Below are 25,085 nucleotides of genomic sequence, written 5' to 3'. Positions count from 1 at the left end.
GGAGTCGTTACTCTTGACACTAATTATCCACGAAGGGCTTGAGGTGTTTCAGCGTTCTAGGTGTTGTATCAAATGTACAGATTATTATTGCTATGAAAATCGCAGCTGCGATGTGCAAAATGTTCGCACCAGTCTGGAGAGAAGGGTTGGGTGTAGTGTGAGAGAGCACATGCATCATAGTGCTTTACTGAAACCAGTGAAAGGTTGGAGAATGGTTTCTTCTGGCAAGTGGAACTCTGGTACCTCTAGCCTCACGTGGCAGCGTAGATTAGATGTCAGCCAACCACTGATGGCAGTTTGTTGGGCAAAGGGGAACACATCATAGATAGCCCAGTCCTGCCCTCAAACACCCTGATACACAAACGTGTACACACACACATTCATGCTAGCAAACCTTCCAGCAGGGAATTGCAACACTGCCTGAGCATACCTTTTTAATAATGTTTTCAGTCATCGAAGCCCTTTGAGACATCTAGAAGATGTGAAAAGCACTATATCAAATGCAACGATTATTATTATCTTTCCCCAACCACCCTCCTCGGTTCCCACCCCTCGCTTGTGTACACAGTCAGCATTGTCATGTGTTTTGAGACATCATTTTGATGTGAAAGGCTCTGTGTAAATTGAACTTTGGCTGTCTCTTTTCCCTCTCAACACCCCTCTCCTTCTGCACAGCCCAGACTAATTGTAACACCCCAACTGACATCAGCTTACAGTACAGAGAGGGAATCACACTGTGACCTTCTGGTCTGTCTGGCTGATGGCTGCACTGACAGTAACTTATTAGGTCATCGGAGAGCCAGAGGTCTATGAATCGTGAGTCTGTGACTGACGGGTTGACGTAGAGTGTCACCTGCTGGTAATAACATGACACTACACAAACCACTTCAATGCCACCAAATAAATAGGTGGACGGGCCATGGAGCAGAGGAGGGGTTGGCTGGGGTGTAAGACTAATGCCGTTGACTCTGTTCCCAGAAATAGAGGGAAATTAAATCTGGAACTGCCCTCTCTTCCCACCCCTAGGATCTGATTCTTTGAGCTTTTTGATCCATCTGTGCTTTTGATGCACAAAATGGGGTCTGACTTGTGATGATAGTGAATAAGCAATCAGTCAGAGCTCCTTCCGACCACTCTGGACATGGGGCACAGAGCTAGTTTTGGTTCCCTTGGGATCAGCATGAGTTGCTTCCTATTTTCCTGTTAAGGAATTGCTAGATGTTAGCCAGTGCTCCATTTAGAAATTCTGTAAAACGTTTTTAATGTTAAAGATTGTGTCGGTTTCCCCTGTGCCTGGTGGCTTCTTCGTCATTGATTTCTATTTTTGTGTCAGCAGCAGATCTACACGCCGAGGTCCACGGACAGGCTGACGGTGCCGTCGTTTCTGCAGCGGGATCGGTTCAGCCGTTTCCAGCCCACATATCCCTACATGCAGCACGAGATCGACCTCCCGCCCACCATCTCCCTGTCAGACGGTGAGGAGCCTCCACCTTACCAAGGCCCCTGCACCTTACAGCTCCGTGATCCTGAGCAGCAGATGGAACTGAATCGGGAGTCTGTCAGGGCACCACCCAACAGGACTATTTTTGACAGCGACTTAATAGACACTTCAATTTATAACGGAGGCCCCTGCCCTCCCAGCAGTAACTCTGGCATCAGTGCAACTAGTTACAGCAGCAATGGCCGTATGGAAGGACCGCCACCCACTTACAATGAGGTCATTGGTCACTACCCAGGCTCAACCTTTTTCCAGCACCAGCAAACGCAAGGGGTGGTCTCCATAATGGAGGGCAACAGATTGCACCATCCTCAGATCAACGGTCTCGAGAGCACAATTGCCCGAAGTAAAGACAAAAAGACGGGACATCCCTTCTGAGACCCAACTCTGTGCACTTCGACTAAGAGAAGGGGAGGGTTGAGAGTGGGGGGAGAGAGATCATGAACTGTGCTCGCTTCCCTACTTACCCCTCCCAAGTGTACAAAGTAAATATTTAATTCTGTCTGAATTGAATGCTAAGATAAACAGCTTTCCAAGGAGCTCTACAGCTGAGCTACAATATATAAGGAAGTTAAAATATTCTGTTACTTTTTTTAAAAAAAACTTAGTTTAAGCGTTGTGCAGAAGTGCTGTCTTTAACTATCTCATTTAACTTTAAAGAACATTTGCACAAAATTTTATGTTTAAAGACCTGCAATATGTCTGATGAGAAAACTCTGCATGTGGAAGCAGTATTTTTGTAATAGAAATGGCCTATAAGAAAATTAGGTTTTTTTGTTTTGTTCTCAGATCAGAGATGGCAATTTTTTGAGTGCCAACTCAGAGTGTGTGAAGCATTCTGTATATATAAAAAAAGGGGTTTAAAGTTATTTATGAAAAATTTTGAAACATTGCACTATTTTGTACGAGCAACAAGCAGATGCCTGCAATGGTGGAAGCCCGGAACTGTCCGCCACAAGCGGAAGGCGCCAATTGTTCGGGTGTAGAAAACGTTGAGGTGCGAATACTTTGGGGTATGAAAGGTCCTGCATTGTGTGCACTGGAAGAGAAGTTGCATTAATACTAGGACATAATGAAAGCAATGGCTAGATTGAGGGCATTGTCTCGTATCTGGTAACAAGTTGTGTTCCAAACCTTATGAGCTCACAGTGCTGTATCCTTTACAAGAACCATCTGCATCACCTTCAATCCTCTGTTCCCAACATGAGATGAATTTTGTTCTGGCTCCATTAGTATCTTCATTGGAAGCCTTCTTGTTCTTGATGCCTACAGTAAGGATATCCAATTAAGGGAATTAGGTCAAAAGGTAACTTCACGAAATGTCTCCCATCTTCAGGGAGCCTGAACTAGACGGAGGTGATTGTTCAATACGTGTGTACATTCACTCAGCTGGAGGAACCATGAGAAGGCGTGCAGTGTGGTTACTAGTGGTGCGAGTGATTTGGTTGGGGCAATGTAAAGAGCTCTGTACCCTGTGCAACACCCCACTGAGATGAAGAAAGTTCCACTCTCTATTGTTGCCATCTCTTAACCATGAGCACAAAAATTACCCAAAGGGAATTAGAGAAAGTGTTTATCTTGAGCAAAGTTGAGAGATGGCTCCCCTTCTCCTCGGTAGTGCATCATTGCAACTCTTGGACAATCAGACCTTTTACCTATAGGGGAGAGCAGTGTGGTCAGGTTCTGATTTTGTGTTCCATATCTCAGTCTTAAGTTGTGTGAGCTATGTAGGAAAAGGTTTAGAAGTTTCTTATTGAATAGAGGCATCAGCACATGATCAGTGGGATATCATTGATTGTGGTCCAGGGGCAGTGACTAGGTTTAGGGACAGAGCGACTGATCAGATTTAGGGATGAAGGAGTATGATCCAGGAGATGAAGAGAGTAATCACAGATCTCCCTATGTTTACCTTCTATTCAGTCATATCAGTGCCATAGGTGAACAGGAAAGATGTTTGAGGGATGTATAAGGGGCTTGAGAAGTATTGATGCATTTTGTGCATGCTTGACCCTAGGCTGGGCTTTCATATCTCCGCTGCATAGTTTGACAATGTCAAACAGAAAAAGAGGTGCCAAGGATAGTTCCAAATTTTATCAGTGGGATTAAACAGTGCTAATCCTTATGCTTAGTGGAGATGAGGTTTAGTCATTTATATATTGAGTTCATTAAAACAAGGCACTATTACCTTTCTTGAAAAGGATTGTGCAGCCCAGATTGTACATGTCATCACCTTTCTGAAAGAGGATTAAGTTTGTGGTTCTGTTGTATTGCTGTGTCCTAACCCCCATTTTCCGAATGTGGTGAGCTCAGTTTCCAGAATGAGATAGGACTGGTAGGAGGCCATAACAGACTAACTGAAAGTTGGCCATTCTTGGTTCGATGTGGACACGCTCTTCCATTCTTACATGTGGTGATTCCCTCAGATAGTCGAGTAGACACACATTACGATAGAGTCAGAAAGTTATCTGCAAAGTACTGCAAACCCTAATCTGCAGCAATACTGCACAAACCCATGCATGCTCCTTTGGGGTCTCAGTGTTTTACTGCTGTCAGATGTACCAAACCAATATCCCAGCTCTTTTCAGCAAAGACCCCCAAATTTTCCCTGGCTTCCGTTCAACCCAGAACGTTTAGCTTGCACCTACTGCTGCTTGTATCCTTTGCCAAATGTTGGGGGTCACCGTATCTCCATATCTGCATGTCCATCTCGTGCTGTGAAACCCTACACTAGTTTACGGCTCTTCACCATTAAGGCTTAGCATGTGCTATGCTGCTACCTAGCTTCCACATGGTGTAATGAAGGAAATGGCTGTTTGCTGGGATGAGATTGAAACCCCAACAATGTCTGTAATGAGCTCCCTGTTTGAGGTAGTCTGTTCTCACACAGGGAGAAAGTGTGGATCTGATATGCCCACATGCTTGCCTCTGACCTGATGTTGATTAGAACGTAAAGAGAGAGTTGTGTTTTGCTGTCTTAGCAAGTGTAACTGCACAAATAAAACTGGAGTACGAGAGAATTTGCATCGTCTTCTACCCAGCCTGTTCATTCCACAGTCAATAATCCAGCCTGTAATAACCCAGCCCAGCCAGAACCACTTTCCCCACTTCTCTGTAGTACGTCCTTATTCTTTTACACCTTTTAATTATACCCTTGCCAGGATTTTGCCGAGAGCTTGATTTGAAATCTAAGGGCTACCATTAACTTTCTAACCTGTTTATTGGGCTTTGTTCTTCCTCTGCCAAGCAAGCCATTGTGCTAATAAACTTTTCCAATGTTGCTTAGTGTTTATTTTCTCTTGTTTATTTTTTTTAGGCTCGAATTTTGCTTTAAATTAATGCGAGACACTTTTTGCATTGGTTTCTTGTGTTGGAATTATTGTGCAGGCTGGGGAGGGATTGTCCACGTGTGGTTCAGGAGGTCTGAATGTGTGAGACCAAATGTGGCAGCAACTCAAGAGTTCAACTTTGTGTTAATACTCAGACTCTGCCCCTCACCGTGCCTCGTCAGATATGGTGCTGCTTCGTTCAATTGTGCTCAATCTCGTTTGTTTCTTTCCTCCCCCCACTTTTCTCTTGCATTTTTTTCCTCTCTCTCTCTCTGGTGCTGTGTATAACTTGAATGTATTATGCACATATCCTACCCAATGGGTAGAAAAGAATTTATATTATGGATATTGTATAATAGCATGTAGATTAAACAAAAGTATTAACCAAATAATGTAATCTGTGGAACTGTAACATCACAACACCCCATTTCATGTTGCAGTTCTGATTTATGGTAGAACCTCCGTTGATGATTAGCGTGCAGGTGACGGACACAGGGTCCAGCTTTGTCTGCAGGTCTAAACACATCTGTTTAATGAGAGGGCACACGAGTAGTTGTGGTTGGGGTCCTGGCAGAAGGGGCAGTGGGATGTGTGTTGTGGGGTTGGAGGAATTATTGGGCAAATGGGATCTCTGTATTCACTGGAAGTAAAATCCTCAACTCTGGGCAAAGTGTCAGTGAGCAGTGCAACATCCCCTCCCACCCCATGAGTGAAGCAAGCAGTGTCTTCCCCGCCGACACACACACCCTCCTGCTGCAGGACACCACATGCTGAGCAGCAGCAGGGGCCAGCACACGGCAGAGGGGATGAGCAGCCGGACACTGACTTCTGCTTTGATATCTATCCCCTATTGATTGGGATGATATTTTTATAATTAATATTCCAGTTTTTTTATAGGGAATTAATTACTTAGCCAGCGTTAGCTGGTGATGTAAGGGTGTGGGTTTGCATGTTGGAACCAGATGCAATTTCTCTGGGATCAGGCTCTTTCTGAGCAACCGGAGCACTGACCTTTGTTTAGCACATCTGCCTATGGTCTTATATTTTAAACGTATAATTTGGGTTGGAAATGTTTTAGGGAAAAAAATGAGTTTACTCCCAACTCATCTGATGCTCTGATTATCAAGGTGTATATGATATACAGCACTTTCAATGCAGTAAAGTACAAGTCTTTTTGCATTGCAGTAAATTGTGGATTCTCATGCTGAATTTTACAACACGCTTTGTTCCTCTGTATTAACTAAAGAGAAAAAAAAAAAGCATTCCTGTCACCTGCATTATTGCATCCGTGTACCAAGCGCCTGTGTACCAGCCTCTTGCTGTGAACTGTTGTATACACTAGCTATTAGAATTCCTCCCTCTCTCGGCTGTTTATGCTTTCGCAAACTGTTCTAAGTGATCACATTAGTCACACATGTTTTTTTTTTACAAAGACTTTTTTGGGGTTTTGTTTTCCGAGGCTGTGGTCCGCTCAGCGATCATATTCAAAACAAATGAATTTTAAAACAAATAATAAAAAGTGAAAGATAAACTGACATTCTCTTCTGGCTTTGGTGTCTGTTGAGCTTTGTGGTGGATGCAAAATGTTGCTGATCTAGTGAGAAAAAACAATCTGGTTCAACTCCTCCTTTCAACACATTCCACAAAGTACAATATTCTTTAATTTGATGGTGAGTAGGACATCTCAAAGAACCTCATGGTTTTCTGTGAAGTGTCGTGACTATTTTTACGCAAACTTAGCAGATGATCTGTCCCACAATTAGGAAGTTGCTGTCCAATTTTACCTGAGGGTTGTTGGCCACTCTGTAAAACTTCATTCATTATTTATTCTCACGAGGAAAGTTTAAACAGAGTGGCTCCACTTAAGTAAATTGAATAAACTGCCTGAACATTGTGTGTTTACAGTCTCTACGTTGCTCTGTCATGTGCTTTCCATGTTCCCAACACCTCTGGAGCAGAATTAAGGACCTAAAATTTGGAGCCCTAAATTATGATACTACAACAACTTGCATTTATATAGCGCCCTTTACATGGGGTAGCATCCCAGAGAGCTTGAGAGTGGCAGAGTCTGAGCCAGGGGGAAAGGGAGGTCTTTTGGCGGGATTTCCAAACTAGAAACCTTGGATATGTCCCATGGCTTGGGAAGCAGCCCATAGCTCTCTTCCTATTACTCCATCTCAGAAGTACCATCTATCCCTTACTAGGTTCACTCAGCTCTTACCAACACATTAACATTCCTAAAGCGCTCCTGGTAACTAACCTTAATTCTGCTCCACCCATCTAGTGACGGCTCAAACTTGTGCTCGTCACCTTTGTGGCTATTCTCCTGGTCAATCTCCAAATCGACCCACCTGTCACTGGAATATCAGAATCAAGCCCATCTAGCAATCTGAGTAGATCGTTCCTGAGCATGATATCACTGTTTGTGTACACCGTCCTCTCCTGTAGGTGCTGACTCAGGCAGTTGCCCTCAAGCACTGGGCTAAATTCACGAATCCCATGTGCCTCTGGAGTGTTAAAAACACGGAGAGCATCATCAGGGCCTTATTAAGCTTGATAGTTTTTTGGGGGGACCTTCTTTGCATGTTCAAATCCTTCCCTTTACTATGTTAACAATAGTGTTAACATAGTAACGGGGAGGATGCTGCAGGCATCACACACACACATACAGAGAGACACACAAATACAGAGACTCACAGATACAGAGAGAGATACGCACTCTCAAAAAGATAATCTCACTGGTCTTCGTGGCTTGGTTTTAACAGAGCAGTAACTTTATCACCAGAGAAACACTTAAGTGGGAAAGTTAAATAAATAATCTTAATCCTTGCATTTGATACAATACCTTTCATGTCAGGAGTCAGGAGGATGTCTCCAAAGTTCTTTGCGGGGATTTACTATAAACAACAAAATTACATTTGTATAGCGCCTTTCACGTCAGGAGGACGTCCCAAGGTGCTGGACAATCAGTGTTTCGGATCCAAGCTGGGAGTTGGGATCAGGGAGGGTGGAGAGCAGGGGGGGAAGGAGGGTGATTGAAGGCACGGTTGAAGAGGAGGGTCTTGAGATGGGTCGAGGGAGACGAGGGAGGGGGCGAGGCGGAGGGACTGCGGGATGGAATTCCAGAGGGTGGGGCAGAGTTGCTTAAGGCCCGCCCGTCAATGATGGGGTGGGTATGGCAGGGACATGAAATAGTCCGGAGCCTACTGTGCAGAGGGTGTGGACAGGTTGATAGGGTTAGGAGATTTCAGAGTTAGATGGGAGCAAGACCATGGGGGCCTTTGAAGGTAAGGACCAGGATCTTGAACTGTATCGTCTGTGTGATGGGAAGCCAGTGGAGTAGGGCGAGGGTGATAAGGTCAAGGAGCCTGGTAGGGAGAGGTCACAGGCTGCAGAGTTCTGGATGATCTGTAGCCTATGGAGGGAGGAGTTGGGGAGGCTGACAAGCAGAGAGTTTGCATCGTCAAGCCTGGATGTTATGGATGTGTGTATAAAGTGTAATTTATAGGTAAACACGACAGCTAATTTTCACACACCACAGCGATGTCCCATAAATTGGTTGGGTTGATTGGTTAGTAGGCGAGTGGCACTTCCTTAGATAAAACTCTTAATATTTGACAAAGAAAGAATTTGCATTTTCAATAATGCTCAGCACATTATTTGTGGAGGCAAACATCTCAAAGTGGGGCTTGAACCCACGAACTTCGACTCCAAGGCAAGAGTGCGTCCAACGGAGCTAGGCTGACATCTAGTAAGTGTTAACAGCTCAGTGAAAATAACAGCTGGTATTTGGAAGGACTAACAAGAAGAGGTTGTGCTTATAAAAGGTTAGATTTAATACCGCTCACACTACTGGAGGCAAGGAATGAGAAATGTGACAACAGGGTTTCCATTCTATTATTTTTGTCTTGCAATTGCAGAAGTGGTGAACTGATTCTGGTTACTAAATGCTAAATCCAGTACAGGCACAGCTCGTAAATCTCTTCACCTGCTGGTAGAAGAAGCAAAGGATAATTACCTCTACAAAATTGCTTGTGCCTTCAGCCCTGCCTCCCGGGTGTTCCTGGTCTGTCCACTGCATGTCTGGGATATTGAAATTACCACATTAAAATTCCCTGCAGCCTCTCTACTTGGATAAGCAGCTTGCTGTCTGGTTGTTCACCTTGAGCTGGCAGTCAAGGTGACAAGCCAGACAACCACTCAGTCGCCTTTATCATTACAAATTTCTACCCCTATTGCTTCAGCCATGAAATCCCTTCAGCTGTTAGATTCACTCCTTTATAACTGTGGTACCATCTCCTATCAATATCTCAACTCCTCCGCTTACTTAATAGCTTTGTGATACACTCTGCACACTCCCAGCTCCATCATCAGGTTGCAATGTGTCACTATTGTAAACTTATTATATAGCAACTTCAAGTTAAAAAAAATCTCGAGAAGCTAAATATTCACAACATTGACGACTGTCATAACAGAATCATCTAATCTGTAGCAGCAAATTCACCATTTTTACCAGTCGTGTTCGTAATTCCAATATTCTTTATTTGTGCTACATCTGCATGAATGCATTAAAACGGATCTTAAAATACCTTCTTTATCCTTGTCTGATCATTTTGTTATATTTGTGTTTCTCTTTACAGTAACAGTTAATCCTCCCATTTGAATTTACACAAAAGGAGGAATTGAAGTGTGATTGTGAATTAAGAAAAAGGGGTTGAAATTTGTATTGAGGAAAGGGGATTCAAATTGAATATAGCAAATGATTGAAATGTCTTCAGATAAATTTGAATTTAAATGCAAATTAATAAAATACATAAAATTTACAACACAAGAAATAAACGTTACTCACTCTCGTACTCTCAGGAATTGAATGCCCACCTCCCCCAACAGATTAATTGGCTATCCATCTGCACGTTTTTAAGACATCACTGGTGAAAATTGGCTGCCGCCTTTGCCTCCATAATTACAACAATTTGTGTTTATATAGCCCCCTTCACACCGGGTAGCGTCCCGGAGCGCTTGTGAATATAACAATATTCACTTCATTTTTAATTAATTTTATTTTGTGAAGTGTTTAAGATGTTATGTGAAAGATGCAACATAAATGCGGACGCATCTATCTCTTTCCCATATCTTTTCCTTCCGTGTACATTTCCTGTAATTCTATGTAAACCATTGACTCACATTTCAGCTGAGACCATGTCAGATATCATAGAATCATACAGCACAGAAAGAGGCCACATGTCTGCACCGACTCCGAAAAGAGCAATCCAACTCAATCTCAGGCACTTCATCAAAAAATTCTATTAGGTTTGTCAGACGCAATCTGCCTTTAACAAATCCGTGTTGACTTCTTTATTAAACCATATTTTTGTAAGTGAGAATTTATATTGTCCCGGATTGTAATCTCCAGAAATTTTCCTACTACTGATGTTCGGCTGATTAGCTGTAGCTCTCAGGTTTATCCTTCTGCCCCTTTTTGTACAGGGGAGTAACATTTGCAACCTTCCAGTCCTCTGGCACGACTCCAGTGTCTAAAGAGGATTGGAAGATTGTGGCCAGAGCCTCCACTATTTCCACCCTTGCTTCCCTCAGTAACCTCGGATGCATCCCTTCCGGACCGGGTGACTTATCTATGTTGAGCACTGACAGCCTTTTGAGTACCTCCTCTCTGTTGATTTTTATCGTATCCAATTTCTGTTCAAACTGTTGCCTGCGATATTGTGGCATTGGTTGCATCGTCTTCTTTTGTGAAGACAGTTGCAAAGTACTTATTTAGTAGTAATCCAGGACAATATAAATTCCCACTCTCACCTAATTCCCGAACAGAGTTCTCACTCCGTTCCTCCTCAGGCTCCTGGGCTCTTTGCTCTCTCTGCTGGAATGTATAAAGAGGTATAAAGTGCAATCCTGCCCTCTGGTGGCGGCAATCACCAATTACAACACATTACTGTTTCTTTGACACAATTTGAGGAATGGTACACTGTAAAATACAAGATACGATATAGGACATAAAGTACCGTAAAGGTGTGCTTTAACTAAGTTTGTATTGTTGTACCAAAAAAATGTACATTATGATTGGTCTAATTGTCAAATTGGCTCCTTTCCTGTGGCCAAATCCTCCCTTTTACTCAATGATCATCCCAAAGAGTAAGGACAGACTGCAGTCTCCTCTTCTCCACCACAAACCCCCTGATCCACCCCTCAGCCCACATACCTTCCAGCTTCCCCTCTAAAGGGACATACAACGATGTTATGGATTTCCTGGTATCCAAAATTTAAATGATCTGCTCACTCGCCTCTGCCTCCTCCTCCTCCTCCACCTCACCCCTTCTCTCCCCCAATCATCTTCACTCAATCCTTACCCTCTACCTCACACATCTTTTACTTAGCTCTTCCTCATCTCTTACAGAAAAACCTTCACCATCCTGATGACCCAATCCTGGCCCTTTGTTCTGTGAATTCAAAACCCTTATTCCTATTAGAATTATTATTATGAATCTAAAATCTTTGACTGCAGTTATATCGGTTAATACAATAATATGATAATACTTGCTTTTGATATAGCGCCTTATCACATCTTCGAGACGTCTCAAAGAGTTTCACAGAATATACTGGAGAGTGAATTGACTATATTTTGTGGGTGAAACTGGGCAGCCAGTTGTGCACAGCAGTGTCACACAAACAGTTGTAAATTGTGGGACCAATTTATTTTTAATTGCTTCCTACTATTTTCCATTTCAACTCTGTGAAGTGCTTCGAAAAGTGTGAGTTATTATGATCAGGTGTTTATCAGAGCCTCGAAAGGAGGGTTTAACCTTCACAAAGTGAGATCCCGATATCAAGTGTCAACATCAAGTACTGCAAAATAGGCGGTGAATTTCTGGACCTTCAGAAACATGATTTTGAACCTATTTTAATTAAATGAAATTTGAATCAAGACAAGATTTGAGAAGATGGACAAACTCTCTCTTTTATGCAGTGATTTTTTTAATATATTATTTAATATATTTGATACAGATTAGCTGATCTCAGCGGTTACAAGTAGACCGACACGTGGTTATAGGGAGGGAAAATTCACCCAGTGGTCCCGCACCACACCAAAGATCTCTGTTGAAAAACGTGCACATCAACATCGGATCCGTACTGGACCACGTTTGCTTATGAGCGGAAAGTGTGGCTGACGGGGTGAGTGGGGGAGTAGATTTGATGAAATGAGTAAATGAGTTTGATGAGTAAATGTGACTTCGATGATCTCTTCACCAAGTTTTCCAAAGTTCCCCAACGACGAAACGACAGCTCAGTTCTACTGCCACCGGCCCGGCCTTCGCCCGCGCACGTCCCGAACTCCCGATGTACAATATCCCGTCGTGTTATTTCCTAAACGAAAACTATCCGATCGGTGTTTCGGACCGGAGTCGCCGGGCGGCGGCCGTTATAATAATAATAATAAGCCTTGCATTTGATATAGCGTTTTTCACGTCGGGAGGACGTCCGGGACGGAGAGGGGGAGAGGAGGGGAGGGGGGGAGAGGGACGGGGGGAGAGGGGGGGACGGGGAGTGGGGGAGGTTAGGGGGAGAGGGACGGGGGGAGAGGGGGGGACGGGGAGAGGGGGGACGGGGAGTGGGGAGGTTAGGGGGAGAGGGGGAGGGGAGAGGGGGGGACAGGGGGAGAGGGGGGGACGGGGGGAGAGAGAGGGGGGGACGGGGAGAGGGGGGGACGGGGGGAGAGGGGGGGAGAGGGGGAGGGAGAGAGGGGGGGACGGGGAGAGGGGGAGGGAGGGGGAGAGGGGGGGACGGGGAGAGGGGGAGAGGGGAAAAGGAGAAAAAAAATGGCGCCGCCCACAACGCGCCGACCTCACGGCGCGTGACGTCAACGGAAGTGTCCTAGGGGAAGGGGGGGATTGACATCCGGTTCCGGTTCGCGTTGCCGTGGCGCCGGCTGTGGGGGTTCGGGGCCGTCTCTCTCTCTGTGTCTCTGTGAAGCGCTGTCGAGGGCCGCCCCCCGGCCGCCGCCATCTCCCGGCCGCCGCCCCTGTGTGTGTGAGGCGGGGACAGCGCCTGACAGGTGGCCCCGGGCCCGGGAGGCCTCCGCGCGGCTGGTGCTGTCGGGGACCCGAGGCTCCCCCGCCGGTAAGACACAGAGACCTGGGGGGGTGGGGGGAGGGGAGGGGGGTGGGGGCAGGGGGGGTGGGGGGAGGGGTGGGGGCAGGGGGAGGGGGGGCAGGGGGGGGAGGGGGGGCAGGGGAGGGGAGGGGGCAGGGGGAGGGGAGGGGGGTGGGGGAGCTCTGTACCGTCTCTACTTTATTATAATCGTCATCTTTATACTTAATGTCGCTCCTCTTTCAACTCGGAAAGGCTTCGCGAACCGCCTCTCAGTGTAGTGTGTGACACAGTGTAGTGTGTGTGTGTGACAGTGTAGTGTTGTGTATATGACACAGTGTAGGGTATGTGTGTGTGACACAGTGTTGTGTGTGTGTGTGTGACAGTGTACTGTGTGTGTGACACAGTGTAGTGTGTGTGTGTATGACACAATGTACCTGGTGTGTGTGTGACTATGTACCTGGTGTGTGTGTGACTATGTACCTGGTGTGTGTATGACTATGTACCTGGTGTGTGTGTGACTATGTACCTGGTGTGTGTGTGACTATGTACCTGGTGTGTGTGCGACTATGTAGCTGGTGTGTGTGTGACACTGTGACACTGTAGCTAATGCGCGCGTGTGACACTGTAGCTAGTTGACACGTGTGACACTGTAGCTAGTTGACACGTGTGACACTGTAGCTAGTTGACATGTGTGACACTGTAGCTAGTTGACGCATGTGACACTGTGTAGCTAGTGTGCGTGTGAGACACTGTAGTGTGTGTGTGATACAGTGCAGTGTGTGATACAGTGTAGCTGGTGTGTGTGACAGTGTAGAGTATGTATGTGTGTGTGACACAATGTAGTGTGTGTGACACATAAGAAATGCTAGACTATAAAAGTCCACAGTTCGTTTAGTTCACCTTCCTGGTGGTCACATGCACATATGTCCCAAACTACCTATGTACTATATCCCATAATGTTATTTCGGAAAAGAAAAATAGCGGATCTTTGTTTGAAAGAATCAACACTTCCTGCTTCAACCGTCTCCCCAGGGAGCCTGTTCCACAGGTTCACTATTCGCTCATTGAAATAGTGTTTGAGTAGATTCGTTCTGAATTTACCCCCATTCACTCGCAGGCCGTGTGCTCTGATTTTACTATTTTGGACAGTTGAAACAGGATCTATATTGGTCTATATTGTCTTGCCTCTTTAGAATCTTAAAGGATCCTGCCGCCTCTCAATCTTGTCTTTTCCAATGCGAATATGTCCAATTTACTTAGTCGCCCCTCATAGTCCAGTCTCTCCATTCCCTCAATCATTTATTTTGGTTGCCCTCCTCTGTACCTTCTTGATTTCGTCAATATCTTTTTTGTACTGCGGCGACCAGAACTGTACAGAGTATCTAAGTATAGTTTTATCAATGATTTATACAGTGGCAGGATTACCCCACTATTTTGGTTTGCTATTAATCTTTTGATACATTGCAACATATGGTTTGCTTTACTCACTGCCACAGAGCATTGTTGGGAGAGCTTCAATTATTGTCAATCAGGACTCCCAGGTCCTTTAAATTTTCCATACATATTATTTTCCTTCCGTTCAAATAACAGTCCCTTCCAGGACTTTTTTGTTTCCATGTGAAGTATTTTCCTTTCTCCATATTGAGTTTCATCTGCCACCAATCTGCCCAATTCCCAAGTATGTTCAAATCCTCCTATCTTAACCTATCATGTTCAGCTTCGCAATCTACCACCTTCATTAGCTTGGTGTCATCTGCAAACTTAGCCACTGTGCTTGCAACTCCTAGTTCCAGATCATTTGTAAAAGTTCAACGTAAGAGGTCCCAAAACAGACCCTTGTGGAATTCCACTGGTAATATTTTCCCAGACTGATGATATTCCCTCTACCACCAGCCTTTGGGTTCTTCCGGTCAACCAGTTGCATATCCATTGCAATATACCTCCACTGATTCCCACTTTCTTTACTTTCAGTACTAGCCTCTCAAGAGGAAGTGTATCAAAGGTGTTATTGAAATCCAGATACACAACATCCACAGCCTTATTTCTTATCAAGTTGCCTTGTCACACTGTCAAAGAAACCAGTAAATTAGATTGGCAAGACCTTCCCTTCAAGAACCGATATTGGTTGGTTATCACTTATGATTTTATTTCTGTCCAGATGCTTCATGATTTTAACCTTAATAAGAGTCTCCATAATTTTACCAACAATGGATGTCAAACTTACTGGTCTGTAGTTTCCTGGGTCACTTTTGTTAACGTTCTTAAAAATAACACCTGCCTTTCTTCAGTTCCCCAGCACCTCTCCAGTATTCAGTGATTTTGGAAAGATTTGTGCCAGTATCTCTGCAGCTTCCTCCCTTAGTTCCTTAAGGATCCTCGGATGCAATTTAATCGACCCTGAGACTTGTTTACCTTAAGTTTGCACAGCTGCTCAGCAACCGTGCTGGTAGTGGTATGAATCGGGTCACAACTTTTCTCTGCAACATCCTTGAGTTCTCTTTCCAGATCAGATAGGTTACCCATCTCCTCTGGTGCAAAAAAATTCTTTAGCACTATTGCAGTCTGTGCAGCCTTATTTGTCATGTTCCCTCTCAAATCCACCTTCGTGGCCCAATTCCATTGCTTGTTTTTCTTTTATTCTTAATCTAACTAAAAAATGTTATGTTATTATTCTTCACATTGCTTGCCATGTTCAATTCAATGCTTTTCTTACCTTTTTTGTAGTCCTGGCATGCCTTCTGGTATTGAATCCAACTTAATTCTGTGTCATTTTACTTCATTGCCTTAAATGCCTTTTTTCTTCTTTATGATTTGCTTTGTAGCCCCATCCACAGCAAATCATGAACAGTGCCTTTAAGCTTGGTACCTTTGCTTCACATGGGTATACATTGTTCCATTGCCTTCATAATCACCTCCTTGAAGGAACTCCATAGGTCCTCCACTCCCATTGCCATATTTAAGCGTCCCTGGCCCACTCCGACTAGACTTCTCAGGTGCACAAAGTCAGTCCTCTTGAAATTTGGCAGTTTTGTTTGAGTTTTTATAACCTCACCAATTCTTCTGATGTCAAATGTGACTGTATTGTGATCGCTGTTGCGTAATGTTTCTCACGCTTTATGTTGGAGGTTTGGTCCTCCCTGTTGTTCATTATCAAATCCAAGATGTTATCTCCCCTTGTTGGCTTTTTTACAAGCTGAGTCATAAAACAGTCTTCCTTTAACTCTAGAAACCCCTTCCCTATCTTACCAGTAGACACAGTATGATCCCAGTCAATTTCGGGTAAATTTAAAATCTCCAACTACTATGATTATTTCCACCCTTCCCTCAGTAACCCAGGATGCATCCCATCCGGACCAGGTGTCTTATCTACCTTGAGCACTGACAAGCTTTTTAGTACCTCCTCTGGGTTTATTCTTATCTTATCCAATTTCTCTACCCTCGCTGTTTGAGGAAACAAAAGCCTGACTCCCTACACTACACAAGCACCAAGCACCTCAGACCAATGTCTGCCTAGCTATCCTTAGACGCACTGTAGTGTGTGTGCGATACAGTGTGGCATGTGCGCAACACAGTGCGTGTGCGACACCGTGTAGTGTGCGACACCGTGTAGTGTGCAACACTAGTGTGCATGTGCAACACAGTGTAGTGTGCATGTGCGACACAGTGTAGTGTGCGTGTGCAACACTGTAGTATGCGTGTGCAACACCTATAGTGTGCGCGAGTGACACACTGCGTGTGATACACTGCTTGTGACAGACTGTGTGTGTGACAGACTGTGTGCGCATGTGACACTGTGTGTGGATGCGTGTGACACTGTACCATGTGTGCGATCTTCAGTTTTCATGGCTTCTGGCCTCCTGTTCTGTCAACGCCTCCACTTCCCAGCTATTTTTGTTCAGTTTGTACAGAGCTCTGAATGACAGTTTTAACTTGGCTGGTTCTGCCTTTGAAGGATCCATTATCTCCAGAGCTCTATAGCTGTTGTTTGGGTTTCATTTTGCTTTCCCAGTCAAGGGGCTGTTGTAAAAGCTGCTGTTGGTGTGTTTTAAGGATAGCTTGGATTTGTTGGGGCTTTCTGCTTGACTTGTGCTTTTCCTGTATGTGTTTCTGCCATTCACTTGTCTGTACTTTCGAAGATCTATTTCAGAGATTTTTATTCCCTCGGGAATCTTGGCTTTCGTGCTGGTGCTCTGTCTGGAGGAGCTTTGGTGTTGGTATTTGTTTCCATCGACTTTTGTTTTTTACGGCTTCCTGCGGAGCATAGTCTTGACAGCTCTGTCACAACACTCCACATCCTCAGTTTGGAATCTGAGTCGTGTGATGAAAATGATCATGAAAGTATTGGGAGTTTCCGTTTAATGTTTCGGAAGAAGTTGCAATAGTAAAGAGATATCATTTCAAACAACTGATCGCATTTCTAGGTCAGTATCTTTCAACAATCATACAACCTTTTCAAAGAAACACAGATATGGAAAAGCTCAGAGGAAAGTGCAGAGTTAGTGCAGTGATGTGTGTTCAGTGAGTAGATCTGGTGGTCACCTACAAAATACAGTCACGCCACTTTACAGCATATCCTATGAAGCACTTTGAGACAATTTGACCTGCTAATGCGCTAAATCAAATGTGAGTATCATTATGTTCAATAACCTGGATTATGCTGAGGTTGCTGAACAGGGCAGATAGGCAAGCATTCCTGCAGTTGGCCTCAAGAGTCCCAGGTTAGGGCAGCCACTGTTATTACTGTCAGCAACCCTGCGGGAGCTGAATGGATGGGGACTGAGTTGTTCTCAGCTCTTTTGTAATTTTGTTTCTCTCCTTTTCTTAGGTACCTTAACCGCATTCTCTGTTCTGAATTGTGGAGCTTCGGTGCTGCAGACCTTCTGTTACAGCAACTTTACTCGGATGAACATCATGCTCCTTTCCTACACGCTGAGGACTGAGTAGCTGTTCTACACGACCGAAGCTGTGCTGGCTGGGTAATTGTGATCGAGCTGCAGGAATGGCTGGCCACTTCCGAAGCTACGTGTGGGATCCAGTTCTCATCATATCTCAGATTGTCCTTATGCAATGCATCTACTACAGCTTCCTGGGCATTTGGCTGGCTCTGGTGGACAGTCTTGTGCACAATAATCGCTCACTTGATCAAGTGTTTAGTTATGAGGTAAACCACCTGTTGAAAACTTAACTTATTACAGTAAGGATGGCCAATTCAGTGTCCTGTGTTATAGGTACCTGATTGTGCATCATCTGTGTGGGGAGTAGGGGGGGAGACAGTCGAGTTTCCCCTATATGGAACTCCTCCATCAGGTGGTAGGTGATTTGTGGAACACTCACCTCACAATCGAGAGACCTGGGTTCGATTCCCCGCAGGACGAAAGCTTGGGCAAGTTACCTTACTCCACACGACTGATAATAAACTCTCAAGAAAAAAAAACAATAATAAATTGGTCACTTCAATCCACGACTGTTTGTGGGACACTGCTGTGTGCAATTGGCTGCCACATTTCGCCCACAAATATACAGTCAATTCACTTTACAGTATACTCTGTGAAGCACTTTGAGATGTCTAGAAGATGTGAAAAGCACTGTAACAAATGCAAGGATTATTATTATTCCTTCTATATTGAATCATTCCTGCCATTGGTCAGAATGCCATATGTATTGGCTTGCTTTCAAAATCTCTACCATTTTTGAGGATCCAGTATAATTACCAACTCCAAACATGTTAAAGTACAACCTCTGACCTCTTACTTCGAGTTCATCTCTAGGTATAGGCTCCAGGGTATAGAGGGGCACGTTGAAATTTAATGGGAAAACTAGAGGATTAATGGTCAACGGCAATTGGCTAAATTGAAGTACACGTTGGCTTTGTACTGCCAATCTGATTAGACACTGATCCATTGCCAGGCAGTTTCTCTTAGGTTGAGATTAACGGTCTGTCTTCCTTGTTATAATGCTGATCCTTTTGTTGTGTTCAGGTTCTGGGATTTTCCACAGCTCAGGGGAGGCTCTCAATGATGGCGTTTGTTCTCAATTCGCTCACATGGTAAGTATCTCCAGCGCTGGCGTGACTGTGTGTGTGGGGATCAGTGTGTGTGCGTGTGTGTATACCAGTTGCTGGCATGACTGTGTTTATGTGTGTACTGTGCTGTTTGTGTGTGTATCAGTAACTGTAACATTACAGTATGTGGTGTGTTTACATTGTGCTGGTTCTTTTAGTAATCATGTTAAACACTATATTAAAATAATAAAGTTAATTAACCTCAATATATGTATTGTAGATTGTGAATATTGTTTTGTAGTTTCTTAACCCACTGAGGGCTTAGAGAGCACGGCCACATGCAATGCTTTATTCTGTTGCTAACACTGTAATTGTTCAGGGCACAGTTTAATAGCAAAGCATAAGAATCGACTGGTAATGGACTCAGTGTTAAAGGGCACGGATGACCTCTAGTGGGGGTATAGTAGATTATTATAACTGAACTGACTTGATTTCCTCCAATTGCTGGATGGGACAGTGTGCAGGGAGCATTAGTATAGGCTGTGCTGTGTGTGAATATAATAATAATAATAATAATCCTTGCATTTGATATAGTGCCTTATCGTGCCTTCGAGGCGTCTCAAAGAGCTTCACAGAATATATTGTAAAGTGAGTTGAATGTATATTTTGTGGGCGAAACACGGCAGCCAATTGCATACAGCAGTTTCCCACAAACTGTGTTTTATTTGCAACAAAGTACTATATAATTATAAAAACATCATAGAAGTAACACTGTTGTTTCCTTCACCAGTGCACTGGGGCTCTGGTATTTCATCCGAAGAGGAAAGCAATGCTTGGATTTCACTGTGACGGTTCATATCTTCCACCTGGTGGCTTGCTGCTTCTACAATTGGCACTTTCCCACAGTGCTGAGCTGGTGGCTAGTGAACATTGTGTGCATTGCACTGATGGCTGTAATAGGGGAATATCTGTGTATGCGGACAGAGCTCCGAGCCATCCCCGTGAACACTGGACCCAAATCCAACCTCTGAACTCCTGACAGATGTGTGTGTTTCCCCGAGTGCTCGCTCGCTCGTTCACACTCACCACTTCCACTGATTCTCCAGAAACTGTCCTAACAACCAGTGTTAAAAAAAAGAACATTTTTAATCCTCACATTCATTTTAATGTTGGCAAAGAAGAATTTTACAAAACGGTATACTTTTGTGCACAGAATACAGAGCGTTCCATTTTTATTTTGATTACCATATAATCTGTTGAGTGGCAAATGTCTTGTGTAAAATAAGCTTTATGAGTTTCTAAGCATGTATCTGTGATTCGCAGTGTTGGTGAGAGGAGTTCAAATTTGTTCCTATTAAGATTGGATCCTATGGGATTCTTAGTTCTCTGATCTCTTGTGCAGGAGACGTGCTGAATACACTGAACGTGTGGGGACGTACTTTGGATGTGTAGCCGTACAGCACACACTGGCCACTTTAGCTCAACTTGCGGTTGTATGTTAAGAACCCACCAGCCTTATGCCTAAAGCTTTCTACGTTCCACTGATCACTCCCTACATTTTCTATCTAAATGGTCTCTGAATGCAGCATCGCGACCCATGAACATTGACAGTCCGTACAGTGGAATGTGCAGTTCTAATCATTCGCACAGCAATTGGAAAGACCAGGAATCCTGGACAACAAATCCAAGCCTGAAATGGACACAGTCCTTGGGCAGAGAGAACGTTGGGTCAATCTGAGGCATTGCACAATTTCATCCAATTAAGCAAAAAAAAAAGGAACCCTCTTATTTTGATTATAGCACTACTTCTTGATTGATGTAAAATAGTTAAGAAATGAAGTGGTAAAAGTACTTTGAAATTAGGACTGCTCCTAACCTCAGGACTGTCTGTGGAAATGTTCCATGCAGCTCATTGTGATGATTTCTGTACCACAGTTGATCGGCATGACGTGCCCTTTACTTCTACAGTATTTTGTTTAAAAGTCATTGAGGAATAAATCTCTTGGCTGGCTTTAGCACCAGTTTTCTCCAATGTTCGACTTTCCTGTGTCATGAATGCTGCAATGAGCTGATGCCCTTGTTTTATGGGAACCGGCTATTTTAGACAAGGATGTGGGGAAAGGACAGACCGAAATGGTCTTCTGTACTGTAAGATTTCAAGATCTGTATTCGAAATGGAAGATCTGAATTGTGACCAGCTGTGTGAATTGTTCTGATGGAAGAGTTTAATTCCATCCTCTGTATTTGTAATGCTTAGTTTCTCTGGTCTTTTATGCCACATTTTATGAACACAAACAATTGAATGTAGACATTAATGTACTTAAGCTGAAGCTCAGGTTTATTCGGTTGCTAATATTTTGCATTTTGTGTCTTGCTTCAACTTGTCAAATGCCTTGTCCTCACTTCTCTTCTAAGCCTGAAAGATACAGTCACTACACTTTAAATCCTCTGAAGCGCTGTGAAACAACAACCTGGCGTGAAAGACACTGTATCGGAATATGAATTGGCCACCTTTTCTCAGACCCATACAAAGCCAGAATGTGGAGGGTACTGATTCATACAAGCACAAACAACTGGCACAACAGTAACGACGGGAGGTTTCATGCTCTCAGGTTCTTCATTTACAAGTCAAAATACCACCGATCTCTATGTGTGTCCAGATTGCTTTAATTTTTCAGATAAATTTGGAATTCCAGAGCAAATAGAAAGAAGTAAAAGAAATATGTTTTAATCCAAATCCTTTGCAGAGGTGTATTTCAGAATGTGGGACGGAGTCTGCTGAGGAGAGAGAGCAGACAGGTTGATATGGGGTTAGCAGGTCACAGAGGTAGGAAGGAGCAATGCCATGGAGGGTCTTAAAGGCGAGGACAAGGATTTTGAACTCGATGCTCTGGGGATGGGTGATGGTGAGGGTGGGGCTGATAGAGGTTCAGAAGAGGACACGAGCTGCAAAGTACTAGATGATCTGCAGCTGGTGGAGAAGAGTTGGGAAGGCCGACAAACGGAGTGAAATTTGAGATCTGGTGTGGTGGGAGTCCTTGGGATTTCCAGCTTACCTTAGACTTTAAGGCAAGGCGTGCCTTGTGGGGAGTCCATGCATGTAGTCGAGCCTAGATGTGATAAATGCAGTAGCCGGGCAATGTGGGTCATGTGGAAGGCAGAGTGGGTCATGTGGAGGCAAATGCATTATCAAATGCAAGGATTATTATTATGTTTTCAATTCAAATAGACCAGTGTTGGCCAATTGAACAAGTCTAAGTGAGTCTGTTTTAAATCAATGTTTGTTTCTAGTTTTTTCTTGATTGAATATTTCTCAATAATAATAATCCTTGCATTTGATATAGCGCTTTTCACATCTTCTCAACATCTCAAAGCACTTCACAGAATATGCTGTAAAGTGAATTGATTGTATATTTGTGGGTGAAACGCAGCAGCCAATTGCGCACAGCAGCGTCCCACAAACAGTCGTGGATTAAAAATGACCAATTTATTGTTGTTTTGTTTTGGAGGGATGATTATTAGGCTCTGTGTGGAGTAAGCAAACTTGCCCGAGGTTTCGCCCTCTGCCTGGAATTGAACCCAGGTGTCTCGTTTGCAAGGTGAGTGCTCTAACCACTGAGCCACATCCGTTTGGCTGCATCGGTCCTATCTCCCCATGTCCCCTTCCACCCCACCTTCTCCCTTCTCCACGGCTCCTGCCACTCCCCACTCCTTACACTCCTTTGCCCCCATTTCTCCCTTCTCCCTCTCAACCACAATCACCCGGGTGAAGTTCACCACCTGCTGCCTCAACTTCTTCCCCACCCAACTGCTGGTCACTCAACTCTCCCTTCTCTCCCCCCTGCTGGCCAACACGGTCAACCAGTCTCTCTCCTCAGGCTCTGCTTCACAGAATACACTGTAAAATGGATTGATTATATGTGGACTTAAATTAATTCATTTCCAGTCCTAAACTACATGCATTGACTCCCCGCAAGGCACGCTTTGAGCTGTTTTAAAGTCTACAGAAAGCTGGAAATCCCAAGGACTCCCGGCCACACCAGAGACCCCCAAATTCCATTTGTCTTAAAATTTAAGATTGTACAGAATTATGAAAAAAAATTCAGCTGCAATTTATAAGCAGATTTTCTTTCAAGAACTGTGAAAAAACAGGTTTCGGAAACATTGTGAAGGTGACAGTAAAAAGAGCTGGTGCTCCTCCGATTCTCTCTCCCACTCATTCCAAACCTGCAGCTCACTGCAACCAGTGATTTTACATAACTTTTAGCCTTCTGTTTGCCAGCACTGATGTATCATTATGACTGATAGGAAAATGAGTGACTTGTTTTCTAGTTAAAACTGTCACCACAGTCAGATGTGTTAGTTCCTGTTTCTAATATGACTCAACTGTGGGCCGGGGAATTGAAAGAAAGCTTTACAGAATGTGAAGGGCAATCTTGAGCGTAGTGCTTGAGCAGCTTATCAACTGAATAAATGGCCTTGGTTCCGCCAGCTCAGGTGCGAAACCCTGATTATCCGGATGTCCTTGCACTGTGAAAGGCGCTGTACAAATGTAATCTGCTGTTGTTCTTGGATATCGCCACCATCATAAGGATGTGATCAATTATAACCTCTGCTGATGGTCACTGGCAGAACCAAAGTCATTTATTCAGTTGACCTGATGACCTGCCCGCGCACCACCACTGTGCTCAGATTGCCCTTCACATTCTGTAAAGCTCTTTCGTTCATTTCTCCTTCCTACAGTTGAGTGGTATAACTGGAAAATAAATCACTGCTTGTTGCTTCCTCTTTATCTGGGTTTGCAGCTTAATCAGTGAAAACTCCAATCTGTTGGACTTGCCTCATGTGACCAAATGGAGAGTAATGACAACAACAACTTGCATTTATATGCCTTGGGGAGTAATTCCCTCAAGGCAAGGTAGAGTCCTACAGACCTTGATAGTGGAGGAAGGTCCTCAGACCCGACCTGAAAATGGAGGGGGAAAGGCGGAGGGATTAGAGGGAGAGAGTTTCAGAGTTCAAAAAAAAGCAAAAGCACATCAGGATTATTTGCTGATGTAGATCATCATTGGCAAAAAATACACCAGAAAGCAGTGAATCATGTGGCTTAGTTCTGCAATAACCCACGTGAGATTACTACCTCATGACCATAGACTCCCAAACCAGGAGGAACTGGTAACAAATTTGCTGAGTCAGTCACATAGCTATAGCTCCCTGGTCACTATTCAATTTCTTTATTATTTTTACAAAACTTCTATCCATAATTTCATTTCCGAGCTATGCTGGAATTACCCTCCTCAGGGCATCGTGTTCAAAGATCCTCAACCCAAACTTTAAATCCCCCCCTGGTCTCACCCCACCCTACCGCTGCCACCTCCTCAAACACTGCCACTGCGGGCATACCCTTCGCTCAGCGAGCACCAGCCTGCTTCACCACCATTTATGGTCGGGCTTTCAGGTTACCTACCCCACCACTCTCTCTGGAATTGCATCCCGAAGTCCCTCACCTCCTTCAAGGTCGACCTTCCACTCTGACGGGACATTCGGCTATCTCTCTCAACCTCACCCCCAGCTCGGGTGCAAACCCTGGACTGTCCAGTGCCTTGGGACGTCCTCTCGATGTGAAAGGTGCTGTGTACATGTAAATTGGGAGCTCCAGTCCTGTGAGGAGCTGAATCCATCAGTCCAGAGGCCAGGAGGTCAGCAGATGAGCCAGATTAATTCAATTGGGTTGAAATTGTCAGCCTGGCTCAGTGGTATCACCCTCATGTCTGAGTCACAAAATTGTGGGTTCAAGGGGTTGGTGCATTGCTGGAGGTGTCGTTCTTCAGATGAGATGTTAAACCAAGGTCCCGTTTGCCTGTTCTGGTGGACAATAAAGATCCCATGACACTATTCAAAAAGAAAACAACAACAAGATTGCATTTATAGAGCGCCTTTCACGTCGGGAGGATGTCCCAAGGCGCTGGACAGTTGGGTCAGGACCCGAGCAGTGGGGGGGGGAATGGTCAGGGTGAGGGGAGGGAGCGAGGAGGGGGTAGAGAGTCGAGAGGGGAGCTGAAGGTACGGTCAAAGAGAAAGATCTTGAGACCGGCCTTGAAGGAGGAAAGGGAGGAAGCGGCAAAGGCACTGGGGGATGGAGTTCCAGAGCCTC

General features: G+C 44.4%; 2 protein-coding genes across 4 annotated transcripts in view; both read left to right on the top strand.

The window, feature by feature from the left end:
• Positions 1–6,359, top strand: part of LOC103171576 (protein TMEPAI) — a 52,215-nt gene extending 45,856 nt beyond the window's left edge. For 2 of the 3 annotated variants that reach the window (XM_042341891.1, XM_042341889.1), the window contains exon 3: positions 1,334–6,359. In XM_042341891.1, the coding sequence (XP_042197825.1) occupies positions 1,334–1,876 (543 nt within the window). In that variant the 3' untranslated portion in view covers positions 1,877–6,359. The remainder of the gene's footprint in view (positions 1–1,333) is intronic. The other variant, XM_042341890.1, reaches the window with a different exon arrangement.
• Positions 6,360–12,747: 6,388 nt separating this feature from the next.
• sys1 (SYS1 golgi trafficking protein) lies at positions 12,748–21,750 on the top strand. The gene is made up of 4 exons (XM_007884391.2): positions 12,748–12,957; positions 17,756–18,091; positions 18,909–18,976; positions 19,722–21,750. Exons 2-4 carry the CDS (start codon positions 17,930–17,932, stop codon positions 19,960–19,962), a joined length of 471 nt encoding a protein of 156 aa, XP_007882582.1. The 5' UTR covers positions 12,748–12,957; positions 17,756–17,929; the 3' UTR covers positions 19,963–21,750.
• The last annotated feature ends 3,335 nt before the right edge of the window (positions 21,751–25,085 follow it).

The sequence above is a fragment of the Callorhinchus milii genome, unplaced genomic scaffold (assembly GCF_018977255.1).
Source record: "Callorhinchus milii isolate IMCB2004 unplaced genomic scaffold, IMCB_Cmil_1.0 Scaffold18, whole genome shotgun sequence".
In the NCBI taxonomy this organism is placed as follows: Eukaryota; Metazoa; Chordata; class Chondrichthyes; order Chimaeriformes; family Callorhinchidae; genus Callorhinchus; species Callorhinchus milii.
This window is presented reverse-complemented; position numbering and strand designations above follow the sequence as displayed.